Consider the following 20,736-nt stretch of genomic DNA (forward strand, 5'->3'; position numbering starts at 1 on the left):
ATCTGCTGAAGGTAATAAGGTTCTTCCCCCTGATGTTTTTGAGTTTAAAATAGTACTGATTGAGAGAAAGAATAAATATCCTGGGAGGGGAAAAGACTAAGACTACTTTCATATATCCAGCTGTGCTCAGAATTTATTATTACCTCAAAACTTCTCTTTTCAGTTCTGCAAGAGAATGAAAACCCCTAACTTCATTTACTGGAAACAAAAAGAAAATTGTGTAGACTTATTTCCTTTATTTAACAGCTCCAGATGGTTTCAGGGAAGATAATTGGTGAAGAGGCCCCAAACTATCGGATCTAGCCAGACAGAGATTTTTCACTGTGGAGAAAGGCTACAAATGGCAGTAGGCAGTATAGTCAGACTGTGACGTTGTACCACTTGCGTAGCATGGCTGAAAGAGAGTGGGGATGGCTTCATGCCTCCTATGCGCCTGGATCCCTTTCTGACCCCAACCAGATGTCCCAGGTTAATATTACTCATATTACTCATTTTTGCTGTGACGAGGAAAATGAGTAATATTAAAACCACAGGTACTTTTGGTGGATAGTAGCAGATTTCAGTTGTGTCTCATTGAAGCTGGATTTTCTGGTTTTGGATCTATTTTATGAATACAATACTATAAAATATGAGAAGGGGTCAAACTGATCACCCTGCATGTGAGAGCTCCCAGACACTGTCACCTTCATTCCTCCATTCCACAAGGAGACCTGGTGGTAGTCATCAGTATGTTCATTTCTGCACAACTGGCCAGACCAGAGTGTTTTAAGTGAGGCAGTTGATATGTTGTGGATAATGGCTGTTATGAATTTGCTTCCCCTTCTGGCACATGGCTTTCTGAATGCTGACACTGATTTTTGGAGATTGGGTTTATTTGGGCCATCTCTTCAGCTGATCTCAGTCAACAGAGGTCCTTGAAGTTGATGATGTTAAGTTAATATGTATTGTCTGGGGATCCTGGCATTGGCTTATTTAGATGTTACATAATACTTTTAACTCAGTTTTTTATTTGGGATTACATAGGACCAATTTCTTTCAAAGAGGTGTGTCTGTACTGTGTTTTACATTTTTTTTATATTCACCTGTTTCCTTTTTTTTTTTCTAGGCTTTTGAAAAAGGAAGAAAATTTTGTTTTTATCCCTCGTTCCCGTGAAGAGCTTCCAGAAAACTTTCCAAAGGAAATTCCTGGGATCTGTTACTTCCTCGAGGTCAGAAGTGGTCAGAAGCAGCCAAAATCCTCCATCACATCTGCCAGAGTGAGAAAAGTTTCTTACAACATTGGCACCATGTTCCTCCGGGAGACTAGCCTATGAGGCCTGCTGCAGATCAAAGACTCATCAAAAAAGCACAAGCCCAGAACTGGGTCATGACAGGGGAGTTGGAGGTTCTTCTATTTCACTGCCTTGTCCTGAACAAGCAGTAAAAGCTTCATGTAATGTCAGGCAATAATCATTTTAAAAGGTGGGTGACTGCTGTCGGTAAACAGAGTGGAGACAGGGAAAAAAAAAAAGAAAAAAAAAACATTTAAAAAACATACTTCCACGTCCAGAGGAATTTCATTCATAAACTTGAGTGTGGCCCCTTTATGACAAACAAAAACAAACAAAACAAAACCCCCAACTCACATTAGAGGTTGGTTTTGTTTTGTGCGGAAAGGGTGATGGTTCTCTGTAGATTTGCACCAGCTAAGCAGAATTGGGAGTCAGTTCTGATTATGCATTCCTACATTTAATGTGTTCTTCAGTAAAGTAATGATGTTTTTTAACTTTATGAACAAACATTTCATACATATACTGTAGAGCTGTTGTAACCTTCCTGGCAGGAGGAATTATAATTCAGTATAAATGTTGTAGGGATTTTACCTATTTTTATACATATTTCACTTTCTGGATAATTACATTCCACATACTGTAAGCTGAGTGAGCTTAGCTAGCTTTTCAGAAGAAGCTACTGTATATTTCATATATTCTACCTATCAGATCTTATTGTTATATGAATAAGAAGTCATTTTTTGACTTTTTGGCAGCAAAATATCAATATTTTAAAGAAGAAAAAAAAACACTTTGGTAAACCTATTTACCTGATGTTTATGCTAAAGCTTTAGATGAGCATTGTCTTGCTTATACAAAGTAATGTTTGGTATTTGTCCTACAGTCTTGTGTGTCCAGTCTTTCCAGGACAAAGCAAACAAAATGTAAAAGATCCATTCGTTAACAAACAGAAAAGTTCTGTTATACACAGTGGGGCTTGTTTCCCACAGAATTAGCAGCCAAACTGATATTTGGTAGAAGTCCTGGACCTTTATTAAAAATTGATCTTGTAAAACCTTACTCTGAGAGCGTTCAGCAAACACTGGAAGCTCTCTGGGTACTGGTTTTCCTTTTTTAATAGGATTTGTGCTCCTATTCCACTTAGATTATAAAAATTCTATCTGTTATTAAAATGCTATTTTGGAAATTTCCTCTGTTGGTGAGGATGAAAGGTCCCCTGGTTTATCTATTGTAGACCAAAAATCACTGAAAATGGTGAGGAAATAATTCCCTAGGTTTAATGCAAATAGCATTTCAAGATTTAGATGCATCAATGTCAATTAAAAAATTAAAATAAAATCAAACTACAGCCCAGTTCTTTCCTGGTGAAAATTAATATTGCTTTATTTTCTTCAATGAAACCAACAGAAACAAGAAACAGGATGTAGATCTGTTCCCCAGTAGACACATTTTCAGGCAGTGTTTATTTCTTCGGCTTTCCTTTTCAAAAATAATGGTAATAAGTTTTCTTCTGCAGGTGTACTTTCCTTTGGGTCCTACTGAAGTGAGCCAATATTTTTTGTGTTCTACCTTAGTAGACAAACAGAGCAGTGATTTGAAAGTGGCTTAGCTTTACATGGGCCTGCTCAAAGCTCAAAGAAATCAAAGACAAGACTCTCAACAGCACCAGAAGGCATGAGAAACTCAGCATTTCTATAATCCAGACCAGAAATTAGGATCTTACTTATGGATTTAGTAATCAAAACTTAACGCACCTTTTGAAAATGAGTAAATACCATTCGCCATGGTTCCAAATTATCCTGTTAGATCTTTCTGTGGAGGCAATGACAGTGCTATATTTCTCCCCTTTGACCCAGCTTGGGATGGGAACAGATCAGTATGGCACCACTAGCCTGTTGCTGAACAAATTTCAGGCTTCCTTTCCATGAAGACTGTCTGGATGAGAAAGGACTATCTTGAACCTATGCAGACTTCAGCATGTAGAGGAAACCTGAACTTATTACGCAGTATTTTTTCTTGATGAAGAGGGTAGCTGCATGGGCATGGCGGGGGGGCTGGAACTAGATGATCTTTAAGGTCTCTTCCAACCCAAACCATTCTGTGAATATTACTTAAATGGAAATTCCCTTGCTTTCTAGAGGAACTGATGTGAAAGATTTCTTCCATAGTTATTACAGCATCTTTGTGATTGGAGGAGTTTTTCTTCTCTCTACCTTGATAAACAGCATCTGCAGCTCTGCTATCTGAAAAAATGACTTGATGAAAACTGTTCAAGCTTGAGGTTGCAGAATTTCCATCCAAACTACAGATTCAAGAAGTTTCTGCATCGGATGACAAGTTTTTAGCCTATAACCATTAGTTTTTGTATACACAGGATGTACATGCATTTTTTCCAGTGAACACCAGTGAGACCTGGAAGAATTATAAATGGAGTAAAGTTGCAGTTTGACCATGGGAACTGGAACACTACTTTCTAGCTAATAAAGCTGTGGTTTTGATGTCATTAACTAATTCCCTAGAGTCATTTTTTACTTTATTTTTTCTAACAGCTATCAATACAATGAGATTTCATTCTTACTTTACTGGCACATCCTCATTGTTCAGTAGGTGTTGATGTCAGATTACAATTCTCTCTGGCCAAACTCTTGTTTCTCTTCTCACCACCCACAGTACTCTGTGAAGAGAACAAACACAGAGAGTCATACCAAAAGCATATTTATTGCTCAATATCCCTTCTCTCACAGTTGCCAATAGGAAATGTCTAGGTTAATCCTGTGAGTGATCTTGGTAGGTCCATGGAAACATTTTAATGAAAAATGGAGGTTAAAAAGGTAATTCAGCTAGTAAATTGGAAAAGCAATCCAAAAGTCTGTAGCACCATCCTCATCCTCTCAAGTGACTGTTTATTCTGTAAGGGAATATATAATCACAGAGATCACTGAAAAAAATAAAAATTGGTATCAACATCACCATGGAGACAAAGACAATGTTTGACAATAAATCAGCTGGCTCCCCAGATTAGAGTAGATTTATTGTATGAAAGTATATAGTCTCTGCCTTTTATAAGCTTGTGTAAAGGTAACACATCCAAAACTTCAGCACTAATGCCATGTATTGTGTTATTTGCTTCTGTGTTATGACAAGTGAAGTTAATGGAAAAGTGTAGGCTCTCTAGAGGCATTTTTCTATCTCAGTGTGAGAAAAGTGTGAAAGATTCTCAGCATTGTTTAACTTAGTGGTTGTATCTGCTGCCTGTAATATTAGGTTACAAATTTGTTTTGTTGGACACCTTTATAAAGTAAAATGAAGTTCATTAGCAAGGTTGATGCTGTGAAGTCAGTTAGATCATAGTCAAATTAAACATCTCTCCAACACTACTTCTTTTTAGTGATAGAGAAAACTGTCTTGTTTGCCTGGCATTGCCTTTATAAATAAAAGGACTTTCAGGATTTTTACCTTGGGATGATGAGATGGAGAGGATAGAGGTGCTGAAATGGATGTAGAAATCACATACTGTAGTTGGAATTTCCTTATGATATTTTCTTTCCTATAAAATAGATTTTTTTTCCCTCTGATTAAGAAGTTTCACACCTATGTTTTTTCACTTAGCTGCAAGTAGCAACACCTGCTGGCTCGAGGATTTGTAAGAACCAAAACCGCCCTCTCTGAAGACTGAGGGAAGAGATCTACTGCAAAGTGCCTGGATGGGGAGGAGGTTGACAAGTACCCTAGCTGGGGTCATCGGTCCCTGTGCCACAGACTTGTTCTGTGCACCTTCCCTCTGCTCCAGGCTCAGGCTGCAGACCAGGGACTGACCACAGAGGCAGCGAGCCGGTGGCCAATTTCTATCGCAAAAGTTGTGAGGCCGAAGTAAACAGAGGCAGCAGTTACTCCCTCAGAGCATTTTTCAGAGATTTTCTGTCAAATTTCTCAATCTTCTTGAAGCTCCCCTTCACACAGCCTTTTCTGTGATGCACTGCATAGAGGTCAGGAAGTCAGAGTAAGAGGGAAGCAGTGATGGAAATGGTAGAGGGGTGGGTTAAATTTTGTTCAGTATTACTCTGGTAATATCAGCCGTACAGAGACAAAAGCCCCTGCATGGGAGAATTGCTGGTAAGCTAGGATTCTAAAAGTGTGGTTGTCTTGCAGAATCCCACAGGATTTTGCTGTTTTAATTCCAAAGAGCCCATAGTCATTAACTGTGGTTGTGGGTTTGGCTTTACTGCTCATTCCCACATCCAGTTTCAGATGCGAGTTTGTTCGGAAGGCTCTTCTGGAGCCTGGAAACAGGCCTCTGCAAACAGAAAACCAAAACTTTTGAAACTTTAGAAATATTCTGTGGGAATTGCCTCTTCAGAAGAAGAAATCCTTGCAGTTGAGTTCCAACAGGCCCTGCTGCAGTTCATATGTGTGCCTGTGCCTCTTCACATTGCTGTCTCCTCCTGTGCTCATGGCGGTCCCTACCGTGCTCAGCACAGGCATCAGGTGTATAGCCACCTTTTCTCTGTTTTCCACTAACACTCCTCTTTTTTTTTTTTTTTTCCTGTATAAAGCAAACAGTGCAGAACCATGACGCATTGCATACATTTAAATGTATCACAGCACTGCCCTGAGACTTATATTGTGCTAACTGATTTCACGTTATCTACTTCTTGCTCTGAACACATTCTTCTCCCTGCAGACTTTAAAATGAAGGGGAAAAAAACAAACAAACAAAAAAAAAACCACAAGACTGCTATGTTGAATTGCAAATGAGTATGAAACCTGTGTCAGTCGTTGGGGCAAGTGTAAGAGGTTTCAGGTTCTTCAGCTTCCACAAGCTGTCAAACGTGCTTACCTCATGCAGTGTGTCCTACCAACACGTCTAATCCAACAGCAGCATCACAAATTTCTGGCATTTTCTGGGTTCTCTTCCAGTCGGAGGCTACTACCTCACCTCTGCTGAGTGCTGAGAGCTCACTGAGGAGAGTTAATTCCCTGTCCCAAGTCTCAGGGCTTCTGACTCTGTTTTTGGATTCTGGTGGTCTTTTGCAAAATTATACATTTGTAATATTGGAAACAGCAACGTGCTTAAATTAGCAACAAAACCAGAAACATAAGAAAGCTTGTCAAACCCAGAAACAGTTGGTTCCCTACCTTCAAGAACTGGTTTTAAGGATGCCAGTGACAGGCTTAAGAATAGCACTGGGTTTAAGGATGCCAGTGACAGGCTTGCAGGAACTGATGCTGACTGTGCAGGAGACTTGAGAGGCAGGAGCTGATCTGCTGCTGCTCTTGTTCATACTTCCATCACCTTGCATGCTCTTTTCTGCTCTGTTCTTCAAAAGACCTCTACTCTCCTTTGTTTTGCAGCCTGTATGTGGCATAGTGAGTAATTCTTATTATTGTTCTTATTAGCATCTGTTGACATGGCTGCTTATATCTAAAGAATAAGTGGGATTAAAGGGCTGATCTTAGTCGTCTTTGCAGCAAAGACAGAACTGCTACAGTGACAGAGCAGGCACACACGTCCGTAGGGAGTGGGAGGACCACAGTGCAAGTTTTCACTGGGGGATTCGGGTGAAGTCAGTGCAGTAACAGTCTGCTGCATGTCTGCCTTTAACTTTCATAAACACTAAGTTTATCCATGCAGCTAGAAGTTATTCCTCAACAATGTTATTAATTCGCAGTGCATGAGCAACCTTACAACAAAAATCTATAAACTGTTTAACCTTGTATATATGTTTGATCTTTTGTGACTTGGCTATTAATCATGAATGAAAGCAAGCAAAAGAGTGAAGCTGGGGAATGTAGCAATTCAGTCATAGGCCACAAATTATTCACCTTGGCACATGCTTACGTGTTCCTGTGGTTTAGGAAGATTAACCTCCAGCTCTCTGTGGTCCAGGTTAGTATCCCAGAACGAGTGCTTCCCTGGGGGCTGAGGTTCGCGTTAGAGAGGCTGATAGAGTAAATGGTGCAAAGTGGCAGCTTTGTTGGCAACCTTAGCAAAAAGATCAGTGCAGGCAGATGTTAAACTGTCCATCTGCTCCTGGGCTTTTAGTTTCCAAAGACAAAGCGAGGCTGAATGTGTTTCATTTGGGGACAAAGAGAGAAGACAGAAGGTGTCAGAGAAAAAAAGTGTCATATCTGCTTTATGGTTAGAAGGGACAGAGTGGAGTGGAGCACTGGGATGCAGCAAGGCTTGCTTCTGCCTTCAGGTCCTTGGTCCTTGATACTCTTCTGCTTTAGCATTCCAAAAATCAAGTTTCCTCTGAAGACTGGGGGACAGGTAAGTGCTTCAGGTACTTGCCCCCTCTCTTCTAGTCACAGCATGAGGCTGCCTAAATCCCCGAGTGTGCTTGTTTTCCACTGACCACAGATAGCTGATTTAGACTAGAGATCTATTTTTTAAGCTATCCAAGAGAAGTGAGATTGATCCTGCTGAATTAAACTCTCTTGAGCCCAAATGCCATGTCTCAAACCTTTTGGTCTGTGCTGCTCTTCAGAGTTCTGCATTGGCCAAAATAAACTGAAACACAGTAAGTGGCAGAGGGATAGATAAGTGTATTCCAGGACAAATAGAGGTTTGATACGGTAGTCATGGTGACTATCAAGAACAGGGGCTACTGTGGTGCTGGAAATCTCTTCCTTCCGATGCCTGAACCATTTACATATGATACGAGTGCTGCCAGTTGCAACTTCTGGATGCCACTGTGAATGTTATTTAGAAAAGCTCTTGAGCTTTGAGCTCGTAGCCAAATTATGCAAAACATCTGTGCCATCTTTACGTGAAATATATGCCAGCATGCCTATATAAGCCTTGTTAGTTATCCTGTTGTAAAGATGAAAATAATGTATATAAATTCTAAGGGACAGAGGGATAGTTGCCAGGTTATCATTAATGTACATTTTTCTTGCTTTTGTGAATCTGTAGGCCCAAAGTTAACTTTCTATTAGTAGAAGTGCTAATAGAAGCTCTATTAGCATTGAACTACCTGTTTTCTAGACAATAGTCTTATTCCCCAGCAATACTTTCTCATGACTACTCTTGAAGCAATAAGTTAAGCCATGCTAATCTGTTCTGTGTAGGTTCCTGTACAACACCTATGGCTTTAACAAAGCACCTTTTAGCAGAATATGGAATGACACGCTAACAACCTGTCATGTATTGTTTGTCTTTTCATCCTCATCCCCAAGGGAGAAGAGTATGTAGTGGAATAATTTGATTTTGTGAGGTGTCGTCTCTTTGCTAGTTTTCTAAAAATATTTGTTGCTATTTAAGCAAGGGCAAAATCAGAACTAAGGACCAGACTTAGAAAACACTTTCAGTTGTAAACAGAGTACCTTAAAGACTGCGTACTGAGTAAGACAGGTCTCCCGTCCTACAAAAAAACAAACAAACAAACAAACAAAAAACAAACAAACAAAAAAACCCACAGTACCATATGTAAGATAAGCCCAAGAATGATAAATATCAGCAATAAAATAGGTAAAATAGTGGATAAGTTCTGCTTTACACGGCAGTAAATCGATGTTAAGACTGAAGAATATCTAGAGAAGAAGAATGCGGCTTAATCCAGTTTAGCATTTGTTTATTATCAGCATACCTCTAAGGTATTTTTTTTTCCTCCCCTAATGAGGCTGGAACACACTGTTGCATGAATATCAAAGTTTCTGAGCTTATTGCAGAGGCACATGCTTAGAAATGAATAACTATTAAGGAGAGATTTTTTTTAAAGTGAGATCATATGGGAAAGAGAGAAGAGTACAGATGTATATTTGTTGTAAAGGTTTATGTGGCATTTCTGATTGATTAAAATCATTCTGAAACTGTATAATTAAAGCACAGCTGCCTGGTTTAGGTTTTTTGCATTTGTAATACGAAGGTAAGATTTTCAAAATCTCAAGGGACTTACTCCTCAATCCCATTTTCTTTGTTTAAACACAACCTCTTTCTGTACCTAACTTTGCTCAGTATCCCTAGGTTCTGAATGCCTAAATAAGTGTAGGAATTGTGGATTATAAATCTGTACCATTTATGTTCCTTTGAAATACTGTTCATAATGATGTATGGAAGCAAATTCTAAATATCCAACCATCTACAAAAGTGCATTTTCCTAGTGCTAACCTCTGCTGGATGATGAAATCTGGAGTTCTTGCTAATCTATGTAGTATTTTACACCTTTCTGCAAGATGATGCTCCAAGATGTGTTGCTGTGAGCATATAAATGCTCTGGTCTTTGGTGGGGCTTTTTACCCACCTTTATAATATTCTGATGAACCCTAAGGGAGAGGGCTCTGCCCTGCCAGCTCCATCCAGTTTAGCTCATCTACTGAGGCAGTTTGGAGTAAGCTGAGTCTGAGATTTACTTTCCCATTACATCTCAAAAAAAAGTGCCAAGTGCTTGCTAGTGTTTAAGCGTGTAAACATTCCTCTCCAGAAACTTCTCACAGGTCCTGAGTGTGGGGGTAAGAAACCAGCAGGGAGAAAGCATCTGAGGAAAGTGAAGGGAAGTATGTGTGTAGGAGAGAGCTACGGTGTGCTGCTGATTCTCAGCTTTCGTGTGTTTGGAAGTTGGATGACCCAGAGCATATTCTGGGTATGTGGCAAAATGCAAGAATGTGTTACACATAATGTCATGAACTTTCATGGCATTAGGATGAGTTTTAGAGTTGATTATTCTTAGAGTTTTAGTGAAGTTGCATGAGAAATGTGTTATTTTAGGAAGAAAGAAAGTTGCTTTATATTTAAATTAGAGTTCAGTCTCTAGCTGCGGAGAGAGGTTGTGGGGAAAAAGGAGTCTAAAAATACTAAATGCAAAAATTAAGGATGAATGCCCCTCTTTTTTATATCATTTGACTTTTCTAAAGGTAGGACTCAGAATTCCTCTCTAAGTTTAGACGGTGAATGCACAACCTGTCAGTAGGTGTAAAATATTGCAAGTGAGGTACTTTGCCAAGTGGTATAAATTTGGAGATGATAGTAGGAATGCCTTTAAAATGTGTGTAGGGGTATGGTACTTAAATGTTAAAACTTAAAAAAAATGAACCTTTTATGCTTTGCTAGTAAATATTGTTTAGAAATGTCTAAACTGCAAGTTTAGAAGTGTTGTATCAAAACAAAAATACGTAAAGCCTATGACATAATCTAGAGTTCACACTCTTTCTTCAGAAACAGTCCTGTATATGGAGCTTTCAAAAGCACTTTCAGCCAAAAGTCATTTATAGCTAATTTCAAAGAGAGCAAGTACCTGCTGTAAAAATGCCAGGCGGATCATGTTAGGTAAGGCCAAGGTTGAAGATTTAACTCAGTTTTTTTTAGGGTGTATAAGGGAGAGATGCCATCCCAATGCCAGGCTATAAACACACTCCTAACCTGTCAGCATCATGCCTTTTACTGAAGCCTAAACAAAGCCCAGTCCAGCCACAGTTCCCATCCCAAGACATGGCATTTATATAGCCTCATGCAACAATTAGCAGTTCACTAAGTTGCAGCCATTAACACCTTTGATGCTGGAATATTGCTTACTATCCTTGTACCTCACTCTGCCCACGTTACACTGGGACCCAATAGGCTTCAGAGCACCAAGAATTTTGGGAACTGCTGTGAGACTGAGTGAGGTTCTTCTAACCTAAATTTAGGTATTTAAAACTTATGTCCAGTCTGAGCTAGTCCAGCTGGCTCCCTCTACAGTCAGCGCAGACATCCTGGTGGCTCGGAGCGATAGTTCCCAGATAAGATGTTTGCAGTGGGATAAGCTGCTGCCTTTCGTGTGCTCGCCTCTCTCTCACCAGTGATTGCAGTGTGGAGGTGGAGGACTAGTTCAGACTAGGAGGACGGGTGGGGGACTACTTCAGACCAGCTGTCACACTGCAGGTGAGATGCAATCCCCTGCTGATAAGAATGGGAGGATGTAATAGGATAGAAAAGCAGATATACACACAGAGAGAAACACGCCGGGGACAAGGGCCAGGCTGCAGCCAGAGGTACAAAGGGTCTTGGGCTGAGCACTGAATCAGAGGTGAGTGGGAAAGATCAGAGCTGCTGTGCTGCCTTACAAGTCCCATACTTCTCTTTTCTGTTTGCTATCACCGTGCTGATCCTTAGACATCTGTGGCGATTTCCATTGCAGTCTTGGTTTGGGAGGCCGTGGGAAAGTTCTTCTTGGGAAGAAGCAGTCCTCTGCACTGTGAACTGTCACTCTCTCCAGAGAAAAGGAATTACAAATAGTATTGTCCTCAAGAGCTGAGAAAACTTGCAGATTTTTCATGTACAGTAAACAGTTTCTATAATTACCAGGAAAACAAAACAGAGAGGCAAAGCTGTGCAGCAGGGGCATCCCATCTCGTACATGCTGCTGCGATAATGAAATCCAAACCCCACAGAACTGCAGGCACATTATTCTCACTTACTTTAAAGGTCAGCTAAGAAGCTAATTTCTCAAATGGGCTCATAGCTCTGAGACAACGTAACACTAGTCATTTCTTCCAACAAATTGCAGTTGTCAGAGAAACTGGATTAGTAGCTCACGGAGCTAAAAATAGACACTATGTGCTTGCCAGAGAGGCATGAATTCAGTAACAGAGGTGAGGTTAAAATCAAAATGTCATAATGTGGAGAAAAAGCAACAACAAAATGCTCAACACAAAGCAAGTTAGCCATAATAATCTCAAAATAATCTGAGTTGCCAATGGGAAGAATTGACAGGGCTTAGTATTGTTTCTGTTTTATTCACCTTCCTGATCCAGCTCGTAGTGGCTGCTTTATCAGCTCAATCAGTGTGGACACAGCGTTTTCAAAGTCAGGTACCTCACGTAAGGCCACAAAAGTCATTATGTTAGAGGCATTTTTTGAATACTGAGAAAGATTCTTTGATGTAATATTTTTATCTTCTGAGGAGAGAAGGGGAGAGGGGGGATAAGGGGTTAGTTTATCACTAAACTTATTCCACTGAAAAATAAAAATTAAACTCCCAAATCCCAAATCTAATAAGAGAGCTACAATGAAAGCAACTTTCCAAAGCTAAGCCTATCTTTACTAAAAAGTGGATAATTATTTTTCATTACATCAAACATTTGCATTTTAAATAAGTCTCTTTTATGCCATGGTTTTGCAAATTAGTATTACTACCTGCTTGGCTTAAAAAAATGGAAGGGGGAGGAAGGAAGGAAGGAAGGAAGGAAGGAGGGAAGGAAGGGAGGGAGGAAGGGAGGGAGGGAGGAATTCTTTATTCTTAATTCTTCAGTTATTTAATTTCTGTAGGAGAGCAATTCCACTGTACTGCGTGTGACTCTGAAAGAGCTGCATCCACTGCAGAAAGGGAGCCTCAGCCCGTATAGCCAAGGTGAAAAGTTTTGTGAGGTACAGGCTGGATCTCAGCTGAAGACAGAGCTGGCAGTAGCTGCATGCAGTCTGTACTATGACTTAAGCAATTCTTTTTACTTTTATATTCAGAAGCAGATCTATTTATAGTTCAGGAATAATTTTCACCACTTTCTTTAGAATTTTTTTTTTTTTTGTAGTATATGTGTTTTCTGCACACATTCTATAAAATCTCTGCATTTCAGATCTCATTATAGGGTATAAATAACTAATGTCAGTGAATGAAATCACTGTGAAAAATACTAGTAAAGTATTTATGCTCAGTGTCTTTTAGATTTAAGCAAACACAGTTCTTTTGTAAATTCTGTGCTTGCAGCAGTCTTTGGTCATCATTCTAAAAGGGGCCAAGATTAATTTTGATTTTAGGATTTAGTTAGCGTCAATGCCATTTGCCTGAAATTCACTGTGTACCAGAATTACTGCAGTGTGAAGGATCGATTGTGAAATAGAAATGTCAGGACAAGCAGCACCAGCAGTTACCTACATTGCACGTCCTACACATTTTGCACACATTTCATGGCATTCTTGATATTATAGAACAGAATATGACAAAATAGACAGAGAAATAGCTAGTAATAAAAAAGATACACAATATGTGGACACTGCAGTGTCTGATAGCTATCTTGAGATACTAGATGGTTTTATCTCCTACTTTTGGGATTGCTCTGAACTGTCATGCATCCTTGGCATCCATCCTTGCTTCAGTGGGAGATATGGTCATCACCAGCCCTAAAACTGATAAAATTCAGGTGTGTTCAGAGATTAATAACACAGACAGGATGTTTTCAGCCAGCTAAGAGAACCAATGCTATTTTATTTTATTTTATTTTATTTTATTTTATTTTATTTTATTTTATTTTATTTTATTTTATTTTATTTTATTTTATTTTATTTTATTTTTCTTTCTGAGTACAGTGGGTTCTACTTCTAAGGTTGACATTCATCTCGTCTTGGTTTGATTTTAACCTTTCTCAGGTTACTATGATTCTGCAGTTCCTCTTTGCAGGGTTCCACAGGGCGTTTAAGAGACCGTGTACATCTGGTTGTGTGATCCACTGGTGCAACACACAGATGTTAAACTGTCTTACACCACTGGTGTCCTGGAGCAGAGGACACCCAATGTGTGGAGTCCAGCCAGTGTTTCACAGCCACAAATGATCTCCTTATTCTCTTTGCCACTTTACTCACCCCCTACAGGCAACTTTAGAGAAGTAACTGGATGCTACTGATAATCTTCTTGTGGTTTATATTTCTTTCCATGGGATAAATCCATGATTGTGAGACTTTTGCAAAACAAACCAGTGTTATAGGCACAAACTTCACAGCCTGAGCCCATCAAGTCATAGGTCAGACTTCTCCCAAAGCCTCTGAGAACAAATTGAGCTCTGCATGCAGTATCTCACCCAGAAGAACTGATAACAATTTGACAGTTGTCTGCCCCTGTGATCCTGGCTCCCCCATCTAACGGAAAGCCCATAAATTTTATGAATCTATGAATGGAAAACCTCATGCTTCTGCTACTTGTTTAAATATTTCACTTTCCTCCAGGATCCTGATGCTATTCTGAAATTGGAGATTTAAATGGCACTTCATTCAGGCTCATCTTAGTTTCCCCTGCAGGTAATTCTAGAATGATTAATCTTCGATGCCTTAGAGCTGTATCATATGGCTTTTCCCTTTGATTTCAGAGTTACCAAGGTAAAACCTGAGGGTAATTGTCTGAGATGCTCACAAACATCTCCAATAAAAGGACCAGACATGTAGAGGTAAGGTGTAGTGATGGGTAAGAAACCTGGATTCTTGTAGGAATGGGGACGTTCACCTGAGTCCATGATGCTCAGTTTTAGTAGGATTTTTTTTTTAAGATCAGATTTATCAGCCCCATACTGGTTGTCTGTTGTTTAGCAAAGGGAAGGAGCAGTTGAGCAAAGGGAAGGAGCAGTTCAGTTTTACCCTCAGCTTTCTGAATGCTGAGAATTACTTCTTGCCTTGTTTCTAACTTCTCTGTTTTGCAAGCTGGATAAAAATATTTGTTGTGCTAAACTGTGAAGACTTGACCAGATCAAAGTCTGCTCTCCTGTGGAATGGGCCAATCCTCCCTGGGTGCAAATGTTTTTTGTGTAATTCTGTAATTTTATTTTTGTGTGTCCTGTAAAGTTTCTCTAAAGAAACTTGTACTGCAGTTCTACAAGCATTCTGCACTAAATAATGAGATTACAACCTTGCACTGCCAACAAAGGATGCTTACCATAAAAATAATATTGGATATCACTAAATAATACTAGCACTCTGTCAGGGTTTGGAGCACTGTGATGTCTGTGAACTGAAGCAGTTTGTATAGAATTTCTTATAGAGATGAGGATAACCTAATTAACAGCAGTATTTCCATTTCAGTAATATGCAGAGGAAGTAGGGTGGTGGATCTGGATGTTTCTGCCAACGTAACGGTTAAGAGATCAATTTTAGTACTATGTGAATCCGGATATTATTTTAAAACTTCACCCTGCAATCTACTGGGAAAGGATGTGGCAGGTTATACTTCTACTGTGAGTGCACATGGACAGAAAAGCTCAGCAAATCCAAGATCTTCCCATGCTGAAACCATCAAAGTAACAGCAAAATCCTGTCTGGTTACTTTTCCTAGTTTTCAGCAAATGAATCCACCTGCCAAAAGAAGCAGAATCCACACAAACCATCTCATGCTGCATTTCAGTTTCCTTATTGCGATTCATTTGGCAGTCCTAGTGGTCTGGAAGTTACAGTAAGTACCTCTGGTTGAAAATTAGCGTTTCAGTTATGATTGCTTCCCCAAAACAACTGACTTTGTTACTAACCAAAGACTTATCTACTTGAAAACAAAACAGTAAAGTTTGGTTTTGTCATTTATGTCTTTGACTGGGAACAGTTGAAGTGCATAATGTATGTACTAACCAAACCTGTGTTGTGTCATTGAGCAAGAACTATTCAAGGCTGCAGCACCAGTGTAACACAGCAGAATTCAGTATTAATCCCTCTGCGGGAACATAAGTCTATGTAATAAATTGATGTGCCATATGTGTAGGCCATGGGAAAATTGTGTGTGCTGTGAATTACATACGGTCTTAAAAGCTTTAACATTTGTACTGCTCTTCCTATAACGGAATGTATATCTTGGTAGCTGTGACCCTTCAGGCTTCTGAAAAATATGTAATCTAAAGTTTATTCTTCTTGTTTTAAAACTGCCATTTTGTGAGTTATTGTTTACACAGGCCTCCACAGAGCAAGGGGTCTTTCTCCATGTGTTGCTGGGAAACAGAAAAGCAGATGCTATCTGTAGATCTTGCAGGCTAGAGAGATCAGCGAATGTGTCCTGAATCTCTTCCTGATGATTTGCTTCTTTTTTCTAGCAAATGCAAACAGTGCCAAAAGCCTCGGCCTTCTTTAGAAGAAACAAATCATTGGTTAAATGGCCTTCTTCTCTTCAGCTTCTGTTGATACTCAATTTTCTCTTTCTGCTTGCTCTCACGTAGGTAATATGAACCTTGCCAATTGTAAATAACTGAGGGCAGTTTGCCTTCTTTACTCTTCCTTTATCCAGAGCCACTAAAGGCCTCAAACAAGAAGAAGAAACTTTACAAAACTCATGCAGACATGTTGTTAACAGAGAGTAGAAGGCTAAAATACCCTTCTAAGAGCACTCCAAATTATCTTTTAATGACATGCCTGCACTGTGTTGTGACTTCACATCTTGCTTTCATAATGTGACCTGCTATAATGTTGTTTGTTACAATAAGGTCCTTTTAGGTTGTCCTAAAAAATTTACTGTTTGTCACCATATTAGACACATAAGGTACACTCTATAAGAAAAGCAATATACAATATACTATATACATCTTCTATTTCAATGACTCTAGTTTTAGGCTAGTATTCATATAAATGTTTATAAACAAAATACACGTTTTATTGTTCTTCACAGGACCAAGCAAAGAAGTTTTGCCTTGTCTTAATACTAACAGTTGTCTAAACACTAACAACATTTCTATTCAACAACTACTCTTTTCTCATGCTTCTAGTCAACTTGTGGTGGGCTCCATCCTACTCTGAATCCCCATAAATGCATTTGAAAGGGAAAAGTAATGAGCTATTTTAGAGCATGACCTTTGCACAGTACCTGATTCATAAATAGATCTAAAATCTCACTTATGAGTTAATAGTGACCGGCAAAACAACAAAAGTCCCCGTGAAGTTCAGCTGAGTAAGTTCTGAAGATCCTTGCATTACTTACTCAGTTTCTCAAAATTTCCTGAGTCATTATAGCAGACAAATTTTCTGAAGCTTTTGCCATGCATACTGGCACCAGACTTCATCAAAAAATATTCACATTTCTGCTTCCCATTTTATCTGGAAGTCTAATGTAATGGAGAAATTATCTGGATTAAAAAATAAATAAATCACATGAGTTTCCTTCAGGACAGTTTTTGCTTTATTTGACCTAGTCTTCTGGTATATAGCTCACACTAATTACTTTTTGCCATACTAGTAATATAGTATTCAGTTAAAAAAAAATATGTTTTTCCAGAGAAACTACACTAAAGAACATTTTGTTCCTAATTGTGACCAGGATAACTCTGTTTTATATATCAGAGATAAGTCATTGAAGTGATGATCAAATAAAACAATAAATAAATCCAGAAATTTTAAACACAATAGGGAAGTTATTAAGTTCTTCTTTTTCTTTTTTTGTTAAACTTTGCTGAATCATATAGCAGTCCCCCATAAAACGTTTGTTTCTTCTCTCACATTCTCACATTTGAAGCCAATAGAGCCTCAAGAAACAATCCCCCCTCCCCAAACACACAGAAACCCCAAACTTACCTGGTTGCTTTACCCAATCATTTAGTAAATGCAATTCAGCTGCCACGTCCATCCAAACTGACTTTTAAAAATGTAGCTTATTCTATGGAAGTCATTGACAGTGCTTAGTTTTCTAAGCACCGCAATAACATGATCTGAAAAGTAACACTTCAGTTACACTGCCAGGTGCTCAAGATACTATTCAGACAGTATTTATTATTATTCTCCCATCATTTAAAAAGGCAAATAGTTAGTGTAAGTCTATGTCTTTGCATTACAGGTGGAGAGTGTGGAGTAGTTTGTTGCAAACTTGCCTTCCCATGCTACCAAATGAATGAGTGGCTGCTTTATTACTTTTGTGATACCCTTTTTTTGGTCTGTTTGTCTGGAATTTTTTGACATTTCTTCAACCATATCAATACCTCTGACTGGGCTGCCAAACATCTGGAAATCCTGGATAAATGCCACACTATAAATGTGCAGAAAAATTCTGTATCCCAGGTGAGAAGAGTTTTGTATGGGTACGCTGCGTTTCCTGCTAGTAGCAGACCAACTTTGCAAATGCACTCAACTCATCTCACACAGTGGAGTTGCTGTGTATAGGCACAGCACATGCTGACATATTGCTCACCTAGTGCAGACACATGGCCATGCATTTTGGTTGACAAATCCTGGGGGGGGGGGGGGGGGAAAGTTGCGTCATTTGGAATTTCAAATGTTGGCAGGAGTACATGATTTCTACCATGTACTTTCTGCTGTTTTGTGAAAACTGCCTGGAACAATAAGATAAGGAGAAAAAAAAAATTGAGGGTGATTGTGAGGTAGAGCTCATTTGCCAAAATTTATGTTCTCTTAAACCTCGTTTGCTATCTCCACATGTGGAACTAACACCATTAAGATGCAGTGGTCAACTCTGATCATCCATCTCATAGAAGTTGTATCTATGAGGTAAATATTTACTGAGTAGCTATAATACTGCCATGGGGCAGGAGATGACTGTCCTTTTTAATAAACATTGTTTGAAGATTCATTGTCGAAATGATCAATACCCAAATACCCTGTTGGGATTCATCAAGCAACATTCTCCAGAAACATTTTGTGGTAGGTATTCTGAATGTTATTGTGCATCAAGAGTGATTTGCAGTGGTCCCAATCCTCTGCTAATAAATTCGATTATTACAGCACAGTCAAAACCGTCCTCAGTACTGCCATGCCAGAAACCTGGTGTTCTGAACAATTGTAGACTTCCACCTCCGTGCTTGCAAAGAAAAACCATGTGGCTCATATTATAGTCAATAGGAGTCTTTGGACTAAAAGTCTGCCAAAAGCTTTGAAACCACATCCCACACTCCTTGCTGTACAAAACATCAGTGGTCTGATTCTGCAGATGTTTTATTTGCTGGGTAATGCTTAGTCTGCAAACAGAACCATAGTCCGGCACATCGATGTGTTAAGCACTCCATGTAGGAGCAAGACAGCTCCTTTCCCTGAACTGCACCTGGATTTAAAGCTTAGTTACATGGGCCATTTAGGCTGCGGTCCTGCATGTGCTAAAGCAAACAGGTAACATAAAGGATGCTGAAGGCCGCAAAGTGTGTTTTGGCCAGGCCTTCTGCAAATGTTGTGAGCAAGGGTGGTGGGACTGTGGCCATACCTCATCGGGTGATTGTGGATGGGAGTTGCACACCCAGTACCTAATGCAGCATTTCAGATATCTAAGGACTTATTTTTCCATACGTTCTACACACATTCATACACATTTTATGAATCAGGTCTGTGATCAATGTTTTGACCAATTTGTTTGCTGCGGTTTCATGGGGTTACTATCTCTTTGGTTTGCAATGTAAATAATATTGTACATCTGCTATTTTATGATACAAATGCCATGTGAATTGCTTATTTTTAAAATGTTAAAGCTCTGTTATGGTTTATTTACAATGCCATCTTACAGTATTGGTTTAATATACAATGTACCTGTATGGCATGATTAAATTGCTTATGTTTTACAGTGTCAAATATTTTATTTTTGTTTTCTAAAATTACTACACTTCATCCTATGCAGTTTCATAAATGTTTCATAAGTGGCTCATTATGTCTGGAAATATTGCTTCCATTCCAGTAGTGCAGGCATAAGAACAAGTATTCCTGATCAAAATCATCAGATATATCATCTATCAATTTTGGATTAGAAATATATGTACAAATATGTAAGCATTTATAGGTAATCTGAACATCTATTGTATCTTACTTGCTTTTCATGCAACGATGCATTTTAATCATTTTGTATACATTTTATTTGTAATTATTTGTATGTCACGCACAGTGTAAATAACATGTTTCATTATGCAAGATTTCTAGGTATTCAAGATTACAAAAAAGGTGAATTTGTATATGAAAAGAATTTGACTGTAGATTGGAATGACATAAAATAAAGTGGTGATTATTATGTTCTATTTATACTGTTCAATTCCAAATTGTCTGTTAAAGAAAAAACATTTCATTTGCTCTTTAATGTCCAACTAGTTATTTGCAGCATATTTACATCAATAAATCATGCAAAAGTCTATTAAAAGTCGTGATGAATCATTGAAATTTTCGCTTTGTCTGTTGACAGCTTACCCATGAAAAGCAGAATTAAAATATAGTAAAACCCAATTCAATGGAAAGAGTCCCAAAAGTCAATGAAGATATTTGCAGAAAAAGAACCTGTTTTCACCCCTAGCTCTAAAACCTCACTTTTGACCACAAATCCAAATGTATTGTTAAACAAAAAAAAAAAAGGAAAATATGATATAACAAAATACTTAAATACACATTGTATATATCTCTTGATGTGAAAGCTTCCGTTTTCATGATCATTGCCACATTAAAACCTTACCAACGTCTTTGTTGACTGAATTTTTAGAGTTTGAGACATAGCTGCTTAAGAAATCTAACAGATTGCTGGAAAGGAAGTGTCTGGTTTGGGTGATACTATAACAGCTGATTTCTTCCCATGACTGTTCAGTTCTCAGTTCGGTAGAAAAACGGAAAAGAACCAGATTTAAGTCCTGAAGAACAGAGTTTGAAATCAGGTGACATTACAATGAAATATCGACATTAGCTCATTGGTACCCACACAAGGACAAAGGAAGCTGGCACACTATAACGTCATCAGCCTTACAAATGCTACTCATGTTGCCCATTTTTTCATTCCTTCTTCAGCTTTTCTATATCCCCATCTGAGAATATGACTCATTCAGCTCTGTTATTTTTATTTATTTATTT

General features: G+C 38.7%; 1 protein-coding gene across 1 annotated transcript in view; it reads left to right on the forward strand.

The window, feature by feature from the left end:
- GUCY1A2 (guanylate cyclase 1 soluble subunit alpha 2) overlaps positions 1-20,045 on the forward strand; it is a 173,746-nt gene extending 153,701 nt beyond the window's left edge. Inside the window, exon 8 of the mRNA XM_080593301.1 lies at positions 1,106-20,045. Coding sequence (XP_080449427.1) covers positions 1,106-1,313 — 208 coding nt within the window. The 3' untranslated portion in view covers positions 1,314-20,045. The remainder of the gene's footprint in view (positions 1-1,105) is intronic.
- The last annotated feature ends 691 nt before the right edge of the window (positions 20,046-20,736 follow it).

This window comes from Anser brachyrhynchus (assembly GCF_964034855.1).
Source record: "Anser brachyrhynchus genome assembly, chromosome: 1".
Lineage (NCBI taxonomy): Eukaryota > Metazoa > Chordata > Aves > Anseriformes > Anatidae > Anser > Anser brachyrhynchus.